The sequence below is a fragment of the Carcharhinus amblyrhynchos genome, chromosome 27 (genome assembly GCF_965287045.1).
Source record: "Carcharhinus amblyrhynchos chromosome 27, sCarAmb.v2.hapA, whole genome shotgun sequence".
Taxonomy (NCBI): Eukaryota; Metazoa; Chordata; class Chondrichthyes; order Carcharhiniformes; family Carcharhinidae; genus Carcharhinus; species Carcharhinus amblyrhynchos.
The window spans coordinates 25,899,354-25,909,784 of record NC_137350.1 but is presented as its reverse complement, the minus strand read 5'-3'; the positions used below and the strand labels follow the sequence as shown (position 1 = coordinate 25,909,784).

Sequence of the window (10,431 nt, the reverse complement as noted above, 5' to 3'; positions counted from 1 at the left end):
TGGCTAGCCAACTACTGGTCCGGTCCAATTGGCACAGCCTTTCTTCTGCAAAAACTCTGCTAGGACTGATCATAAATCTTAAGAGCCAGTCAGCTCAGCACGACATAGTTCCTCCAGTGGTCCAAGCAGCAGAACCATTGCTCCAGAAAACTAATGGTCTGCGCTCAGGTTTCTCATATACCTGCTGAGTACATACTTGGAGGTTGTGGACCAGAATTGTGAGTATTGAGTACATATGTGGACGTTGTGGATTAGAATTGAGAGTCCTGTGGTCAGCAGAAAGCCCTGGTTGCTCAGTGGCCGCCTTTTGGTTGTGATGGTTGAAACACAGCTAGCACAGTGAGTGGACTCACAAAATGAATGCACTGGGACTGCCATCAGGAATTGGCCTTTGTGATGTGTTGCCTATGATCACACACTAACTACATAGAGAGGGAGTGAATGAAATCCCCATTACATGGCAAGAGTTACTCGCTACGACAGACCTTAAACATTGGCGAAAAGAGATAGGCATATTGCAGCAGCTTTTCATCTTGCACTCAGCAGGACAAATGCAAAAACGCCAAATTTCAAACAAGAACAATTTATGAATTTTTTTTAAAGTTCATTTATTTGTCACAAGTAGGCTTACAACAACACTGCGATGAAGTTACTGTAAAAATCCCCTAGTCGCCACATTCTGGCACTTGTTCGGATACACAGGGAAAATTTAGCATGGCCAACGCACTTGACCAGCACATCTTTGGAGTGTGGGAAGAAACTGGAGTACCAAAGAAAACCCATGCAGACACAGAGAATGTGCACACTCCGCACAGACAGTGATCCAAGTCGGGAATCAAACCTAGATCCCTGGTGCTGAGGCAGCAGTGCTAACCACTGTGAAAAAGTGCTGACCGGTTGGAAAGTTGATTGATTGGCTGAGGTGCTGCCATGGAGAAAGCAACAGAGAACTTTAGGCTCCCCAAGCTCCCAGGTAATCCTAAAAAGATACAAGGCTTGAACATATTCCTTTCGTTTGCAGAGAATGGCTCCCTGTGCCTGAATGTGTGTTCCTTCAAGAAAGCACACCTTTAGGCTTCAGTAATGTCTCTCTTTTCCACAACATACACAGCAAGAGTTGACATGAGGTACATGCAGTCAATGGAATTCTGCAATTCCTTGCATGCTTGCTCTGCCTGCTTCATTTGGGCTACAGGAGATGCAATAAAGTAGTGTTTACTGACAGAAGTTCAATGGCCCCCTTTATGGATCACTTTTTGACCATGTTTTTGATTCCTCCTGAAATATTTCCCCATCTGATTCAGCTCATGTTTTGATTACACTTCCATGAAGCTCCTTGGGGTGAATTTCTGTTTTGAAGGCGCCATATACATTGTCAAGGCAGTACTGCAGCTACAAGAAGGTGGACAAGTAAATTGCTCATTTCTAGTTAATTAAACAATTAAACTGAGTGAGCAGAGATTGTGTTCACTTAACAGTTGGATTTGTTTTGCCTTAGAACAAAACATAGCTTTACTTCAGCAGAATGGCACCTACTATTTGCAAACAGCAGAATTCTTCAGGCAATAATTAAACTGAGTGATTTGCCACACACATACACAAACACGTAATTCTATAGTGTGATCAGATCCTCAAAATAGATACAAGAGTGGAACAAAATACTCCTATCTTTACACATATCTGATAGTGGAACCTAGCTGGTAAGATACTACTTTACAACACAATTGTTACACACGAATCTCTGGAATTCATTCCTAGGGACACTGCTTTAAGAAAAAAGGTAGATAGAATAAACCGATTTACATTTTAAACCACAGCCCCATTTTTGAAGATTTTGGTTGCCCTTTTCATTTATATACTTCAAGCAGCTTCATTCCCAAAGGATACCTCACTACTGAGGACAACCAGAAATATGCAGATACCATTCAATTCATCTTGCTCATAAAAAACTTTACCTGCAGTTAATTGCCTAGCCTTCCAGTCCCTGAAACCGTAATTAAGAGAGACTTGGCTGTGCATGATTTTGTACCATTTTGATCAAAGTAGAGTGAACTCAATTTACAAAGGGCAGCTCATTGAGAATGTTCGTAATTTGTTTTAATCACTATTGTCAATTGCACAAAAATTTATACAAAGGCTTATAAAGGTATTTTACATCTCTGTACAAAAAGAAGTTACATTGTGCATCAGAAGCACAGCTTGTCCCATTTTACCCACATGTTTGGGAAATGAAAACCTGTGATAAATTGGGCCAGCAATCGGTGCAAAGAAACTGGTACAAATCTCTACTGCAGCACAGAGTTCCAAAATTCAGTCAGTTGTCAAAAGGAGGTGCTCATTCCACATTAGTCTATAATATCATACATAAAGTGGATAGAAATGAACTCCAAATTAGTTGCCATTTTTATCATAGGGCAGAACTGTAATCAGGGTGAAGAAGAAAAAAAAGTTGTTAGTGGTATTAAGCCTTCAATTAATCATTGAAACATTCTGCAAAACTTACCAAGATTACAGTTCTAAAAATATTAAGAGCCAAAAAGGTGGGGCCTTTCTTCCTGATCAATTGAGACAGCATAGGTTAAAAAGTAAAACGACCCACTTCATTAAATGAAGAGCAACAATTATTTCCTAGTTAAAGAGGAGCTATAGTTTATTGAGCCTTCCTTCTACACCCCTGAAAAATAGCTCTAAATACACAAAGGAACAATAACTGCAAATATGTCTGAGTGAATGAATTCTGTCGTGACAATATAGATAGATGATGGACATCTGAGAAGTTTAAGTGAAAGAGAAACTTGCATTTATGTAGCACCTTTTACACAAACTTCTCAGTCAATTTTAAGTGCTTCTGAAACAGTCATTGAATCATAGGAAAGAGGCAGTCAGCATGCTCCCACAACAGCAAGTGATGGTTTATTTGAGGGATATCAGCTAGGATTCTGGGGATAAGTCCCCTGAATCTTCTTTAACGCAGTGCCATGGGGTCTTTAATGTTCACCCAAGATCTGAAGGGGTTTTGGCTCAACCTCTTGCTAAAAAGACAGTAATTTCAACAGCTGAGTGTCAGCCTAGATTTTGGTGTTCAAGTCCCCAAAGACACATTTGAACACTCAACCCCTGACTCAGGGTGCGACCTACTGAGCCATGGTTGATGTTAAGTGGGGGAAAAGCTGGAGGAAACAGGTATGTTTAAGTATAAACAGAGCCTAAAAATAATTTTCATCCACAATAGCAACAGGATTTACTAAAATACACAGCTGTTTTGTATTAGTAACTGAAAAATGCTAGTATAATAACTACAGATTTTGTGGATTAGAATATTTCTTCTGCTGGTGAGGCTGCAAATGGAATTGCCATCACCTTTAATCTACAGTATTACTTTTGAGGCTGAATTTTATCACAAGGATGCTATGCACCAGTTGGTGACAAAGTGAAGTTCTACATCTACCATTTAATATTGTTTTGATTGTATGTTTAAAAAAAAGCTTTTCATTAGGCCCAACATTTAATAATAGAATATTATGGTATTAACACTCAAGTATTTGAAAGAAATGGCATCGGACCACCTCTGAAAACCACAGACTATGAGGCCAACAACAAAATAAATTTGAACAAGTTAATTAAAATGCAGTTTCTCTCTGCTCCTGCTTTTATGATCACAATTTTGCTCAGTCTTTTAATAATGTGAAACCAATTCACGGTTTTCTGTTATTTACATTCTATTTAAATAACAAATACATCTTCAGAATGCCCACTTTGTGCAGCCTTTCAATGTGGATGGCAGACCAGATAAGGTTGCAGATGATGGTTCTGATAGCAAGCAACGCTGTCCAAAATCCATTCTCTGGTAACTACAATGGTGTTGTATTGTCTCTGGATTGCTGCAACAACATTACGACATTGTATATTTTCATTATTCATTTTATAATAGGTTTTCATATAAAGTGTCAACCATTTAAAAAGAATCCCTGTGAACATTAATTATCCCTCTCAGTTGCAGCACAGTAAACATTATCAATCTTTACTTGACCTGAAACACACACAAATGGAAACGAACCCATATCGTGAAACCAACCTCTAAGAAATTCTGGATGCAAATACTTGTATAAACTAATTGAACTCAATCTGTTGGAGTCCATTGCTCCACCACAGTCTTCCCAAACTTTTCCAGTCGCAGAATCCTTTTGCGCTCCCCAAGAATACTGAATAAATCCGAGAACCTTATTACAAACTAAAGAATTAAACCACAAAAAATGACTATTATTGTGCAATTAGTACAGATTTCTTTTATTTGTTCATGGCCAGCGTTTATTGCCCAATCCTGACAGCCAACCACACTGCTATGAATCTGGAGTCACGCATAGGCCAGACTAGGTAAGGACAACAGATTTCTTTCCCTCAAGGACATTAGTGAACCAGATGAGTTTTCAGAACAATTAACAATGTTTTCATGTTCATCACTATACTTTTAATTCCACATTTCTATTGAATTCTAATTTCACCATCTGTTGTGATGGGATTCAAACCCAGTTCCCACAGCATTACCCTGGGTCTCTAGATTACCAGTTGAGCGACAATATCACTGTGCTACAGCCTCCCCTAAATATTAAAAAGCAAACTTAAAAGCTGTTTCTTTGTCCTATATGTATGCATTTATTATAATAAAAAAGTTCTGTTATTCAACTTCGCTTATCCTCCTTTTCCCCTCACAATCCTCTCGGGGACCTCACCTCCACCCCGGTCTGGGCTCTTCACAAACCCACTCACCCCTACATACCACCACCATCAGCCAAACTGACAGTGGAATCCTTGCAGAGATCTTGTGGAACCCAGTGTGGAAACACTTGATCTACCACATGCCTATGAGACTCGTCAAATCTTGTGTTTTTTTGGGGGGAAAAAAATAAATCTACAACAGACATTATCTACTCACTAGGCTGGAAGGGCTGTGGAGATGGAAACAGCTTTTAAATTGGGTCTGCTCTTTTAGCACTCATTTATTTCTCTTCCATTCACCTCACTATGTTCTCACCTCTTTTGTTTTTAAGTGCAAAACACAAGCAGACATCTTGGACCTACAAGTAGGTCACCAAACCTGGAATTGTTTCAAACACATGTACCACATCCATTATTCAGCTACTACAGAGGAATTTGAGTTCAGCAATTTTTTCCCAGTATCACGAGTCTTTATTACAGGGATAGATTTGTTCCAAATAATAGGATATTTATCAAATGCAAAATTTAATCGCTGCAAAACAGATGCTTGCTGATAGTTTACTGTGCTTCAATAAAAGCATATGCCATGCAGTAATGGTATAGATTTAACTGTATACTCACCTTCATAGTCAGTATTTGCTGAATTAGCATCAGGCTGTACAACAACCACTGCAGTACGATCCTGACAGAAGCAAAAAGTATATAACAGGGACGAAACAGTTAATGAAAATTACAAATGGCAGTGTCAAAACCATTCCCATTTTATTAATAAGTGTTTCAAGCAGTTACTTTAAATTCTGTAAAAGGAGAAAGAAAACACTTTGTTCAAGGAAATAGCTTTTCTAAAATGCAAAATTTTCAGCATCCACTATTTCATCATATGAATATTTTCTTATCATATTTTGAGCTCTTCACAGATTTTAATGGCATTTTCAGATTAAATTTAACTATGCTGCTGGTCATGATAAAATATAGAATTCACACCCAATTTGCATACAATGAGATTTAATTCCAAACAGAATAATTTAGATGACATTTTTTAAATAAGTGACCAAACCAAAACATTTGCATTATAAAGCCACACAAATATATAATTTCTTATAATGTTTATTTCAGAGATAATGAGATCCTGATTTTCGAAGGCTGTGGTTGTAGCACAGTGGTTAGCTCTGCTGCCTCATAGTACCAGGGACCCGGGTTCAATTCCCCGACTTGAGTCACTGTCTGTGTGGAGTTTGCACGTTCTCCCTGTGTCTGCATGGATTTCCTCTGGGTGCTCCGGTTTCCTCCCACATTCTGAAAGATGTGCTGGTTAGGTGCATTGACCCGAACAGGGGCCAGACTGTGGCACTAGGGGAATTTCACAGTAATTTCATTGTAGTGTTAATGTAAGCCTTGTGACTCATAAATAAACTTTAAACTTTTAAACCCCTTGCATGGGGTTATGGGGATAGGGCCTAGGTGGGATTGTAGTCAGTACAAACACAATGGGCTGAATGACTTCCTTCTGCATTGTAGGGTTTTATGGTAAACGGTCATGTTTTATTTAGAGATTGATCATGCTGATCTTGGCTGAACAAAAGGAAGCATATCATAAAATATATAGACGAGGAGACAACGCAGTTCACATGATGAAGTCATCTTTCACCACAAACAGGCTCACATCTACCTGCTCGCTCATCCAATGCAAAACTATATCATCTTTCACATTTCTAAGAAAGGCACAAGTAATCAAACTGCACATTAAAATTTTTCACAATAACGGCAGACATTGAGAATTTCCACACACCCTGCACTATTGCCCCATTTGTGCTTCCATTTTTCTTTTGCTGGAGTGGTGGTGGTGGTAAGAAATTGCAGAAAAACTGCTGCTTAAAGAAGAAAGCAACCTGATAATTTGTCCCACAGCCTTTAATGTTCTAATGGACCAAACCATAAATGCAAAGATTTCTCAGGTTAATAATTTCAGCAATGCAAAAAAAAGTGCTAGGAGTTGAGGATGTTTTGGAGAAAGATTGGTAACAGAACCGGTGTGGGGTAGGAAGCAGAGGTTGAGGTCGAGTCATATACTAAGCTCTGCAACATTAGATTTAACCTGACCCCAAGTCAGGGAGAATGTTTGCAAACCCTTATGCAGCACCATCCTCAGTTCCAGAGTCATGTAAGGAAACCTTCATTGATAGTGACACGTAGCCGGAGGAAATGGAAAGGCAGTTGGAGAAAGTGCGAACAGCCTTGGGGGAATGTAAAAGCATCATAGCTTAACTGCTCAATTTACTCCCCAAATCATTAAGCAGACATAATGTAGTATTTAATAATACGGGATTTCAATTTCTCTCCATTAAGACACAAATCCAATTTTCTCATTTTAATGGTTCTATGACCTTAAGGCATATTATCTTGTACTTACAGGACTATAGGTGAATAAATAAGGTTCCTTAATTATGGAAGCACCGCAGAGTTCTACCAGCCACTCCAGTTGATCTGCAAGAGAGCAATATTCATTTATGACATGTCTCATACCTACATTTTAGTGATGGCAAGACTGGAGTTTCTTTTAAACTTCCAACACAATTCAAAATTAATTTGTTCAGCTTCAATTCCCAACGTCAGTTGCATAGGAAACAAAACAACTGAGGAAAAAATAATTATGCATCAAGTGTGACCTTATGCAGGCATTGTACAATGCCATTAATCCTCATCCCTGTGAAACATAACCATCTATGATCCTCATAAGAAGAGAATAATTAGAGTCTAATTTTCCACTGTACTGTTTGATATTGAAACCTTCTTAGTATTACTTGGAGTGCTTTGAACTACAAGTCCTCACTATTTCCAAAGCAAAATTTTACCTATTGGACTCTATACCCTGAAACAACGCATGTGCTGCGTCCAATTTTCTATCCATTAATTTTAATGGGCAAAAAAGAAAAATCAGGGGTCATGCCCCCAGGAAAACTCTACACTGTTAACATAAAACCAGATAATTACCCCTTGTATTTGCATGGAAAGTTGGCCGTCTTAATACAACAATAACATTTTTGTTTCAAAAAAAATGGAGGAAGCTTTTATAACACAAACACACATGCATAAATATAAATAGAATGGAGAATGATTTCTATACTGCAAAAAACTGACAACACTAAAGCAAGCCCTTCAGAGCATCAAACTTGGGCTAATGTCAGCTCTTTAATTAATCTAATTTCATTTTCCTATATCTTTTCATGTTTTTCCTTTTGAAATACTTATTGACTTCCTCTTAAACAACATCAGTGTCTACCTCAATATACATGTAATTTTCTAAATATTTCCTTTGTGAAATTCTGTATTCTAATCTTCAGTTTCGTTTTTTAGCAATACACTTCTGAATATATGCCCATCATTGCTGGTATGCCAATAAGTGGAAATGAAGCTTTTGCCTTGTTTTTTTAAAAGTCATCTCAAAAATCTTCAACTTTTGAGAGTCTCCATCGGGTGCTATTTGAACTTTCTCTGTTTAAATAAGAAAAAAGTTCTTCTTTCACTTTGGTAAACCCTCGGGGATTGTCACAGTAACTTCATTGACACCAGTTACCCTGCAATCCACAGCCCAGTCAGCGTGACTTCCGACATATGCAGCAAGATGCCAAGAAAGTGAGGGTGCCCAAGCTTATGGGCTATTGCTTCTCGGCTTTTTGGCTTGTGTCCTGCACTTGGTTGAATGTGAGCCTACTTGTGACTAATAAATAAAATTTACTTTATTCTACTTAGTCCATGGTCCTAATATACTGCCCAGAGTGGAATAGTACAATCTCTTGGGTCCATAAACATTACCATTTAACGTGCAATGTTTTTCTGTTCAGGGGCTGTGCTGCAAGACCAATGTCAAACTTCTGATAATTCAAATCCAGGACATCCACCTGATGGCACGGGGCAGCATGGTGGCACAGTGGTTAACACTGCTGCCTCACAGCATCAGGGACGCGGGTTCAATTCCAGTCTTGGGTCACTGTCTGCACACATTCTCCCCGTGTCTGGGTTTCCTCCGGGTGCTCTGGTTTCCTCCCACACTCCAAATATGTGCGGTTTAGGTTGACTGGCCATGTTAAATTGACCCTAGGTGTCAGGGGATTAGCAGCGCAAATATGTGGGGTTAAGGGAATATAGCCTGCGTGGGATTGTGGTCAGTGCAGACTTGATGGGCTGAATGGCTTCCTTTTGCATTGTAGGGATTCTATTCTATAACTTTACCACAGGTCGGACTTGGATCAACACAACTTATGTTTAGAGCAGAAAAGCTTTTCCATAAGTAGGTAGCTTTTATGAACTGCAACTTGCAATCATATGCATGGAAGAGGTTTAAGATCAAGAGTGATTCATTTATCGTCATTCTAAGTCACACAGACCACCGACAATAACTTTTGAACAGTTTTATTTTCTTTAAATACTGTGACTCCTGCCAATGCAGGATGCCCGATACTCAACGAAAACCCATTTTTAAAGCCTGTATTTTAAATGTGGTTTCAAAAAAGGGAAACAAGGACCTCAATCATCATGGTACACAGTCTTGTGGGATGATGGTGCAGATTGGAAAATTAAGTATGGAGGTCAGAATGCCTGCTTTTCTGTTCCGTTAGTAAAGGTGCCAACAGCAGTTATGTAGTTTTGGAACAATGCCGCCAGTTTTCCGCTTATTCTCCCACAGAGGTTTTCCTTTGAAACATAATATGGTAAGACTAACAATTCCTTTCTTCCCACCAAGATATTTGCATTCAATTCTCTCCTCTTCTTCCTTCCACTCCAGAAAATGCTGATGCTGAGCAGGAGTTACGTGTTTAAAAAGTCAGCTGGTTTCAGTGGTCAGGACTGCTGAGAGTTTGAATTTTGCTTAAAAGAAAACTAGAAACCGAATGAAGAGAATAAGCATCACACTGAGATGAGAGAAATGAGTCCTGGTCTCTGGTATAACTGTGCATTCACCACATTAGCATCAAACACAGCCCTATAAAACGTGGTGACAGGATGTGGGTGTCGTCGGCTAGGCTAGCCAATTCTTAATTGTCTTTGAGGTGGTGTTGGTGATCTGCCTTCTTGAACCACTCCTATAGTGGAGGTACACCCACCACGCTGTTGAGAAGGGAGTTTCGGAATTCTGACCCAGCAAGAGTGAAGGAACTGGGATATAGTTCCAATTCAGAATGGTGCGCAGCTTGGAGGGAAACTTGCAGGTGGTAGTGTCTTCATGTATCTGCCACCCTTGTCCTTCAAGGTGGTAGAGGGTTAGGGCTTGGAAGGTGTGCAGCAATGCATCATAGATGATACACACTACTGTGTGTCATTGGTGGAGGAACTGAATGTTGAAAGTGATCACAGAATTCCTACAGTGCAGGAGGAGGCCATTACTAATCTTATAATGGAAGTCTGACAAAACATTATTTATCCAAGATTCACAGAACCTCTCCCCTGTGCAGAATTGGTACAGTCAAAACTGGAAATTGAAGTCCACCAGCTCAAACAATCCTGAAACATGACATAGTTTTTAATACCCAAGATTGAAGAGTTTCCTCCTCAACAGAAAAAAGGAGGATGAAAAACGAGACGCCAGCAGGAGGGCAATAAAGTAGTCAAGTCCAGAGAAACAAAAAGTCACGGATGAGGGGTTCAGTCACAACTGAGCTGAGATAGAGGCAGAAGCGATAATGTTACGATTGCCGACACAGTAGTATTTTGTTAGAA

At 39.3% G+C, this 10,431-nt stretch overlaps 1 protein-coding gene across 1 annotated transcript in view; it reads right to left on the bottom strand.

The window, feature by feature from the left end:
* Positions 1–2,111: 2,111 nt before the first annotated feature.
* The window catches only part of LOC145359213 (breast cancer type 1 susceptibility protein homolog), an 82,963-nt gene continuing 74,643 nt past the window's right edge, over positions 2,112–10,431 (bottom strand). The window contains exons 21-23 of the mRNA XM_080213689.1: positions 7,127–7,200; positions 5,338–5,398; positions 2,112–3,881 (exon numbers count right to left, since the gene is read on the bottom strand). Coding sequence (XP_080069815.1) covers positions 3,769–3,881; positions 5,338–5,398; positions 7,127–7,200 — 248 coding nt within the window. The 3' untranslated portion in view covers positions 2,112–3,768. The remainder of the gene's footprint in view (positions 3,882–5,337; positions 5,399–7,126; positions 7,201–10,431) is intronic.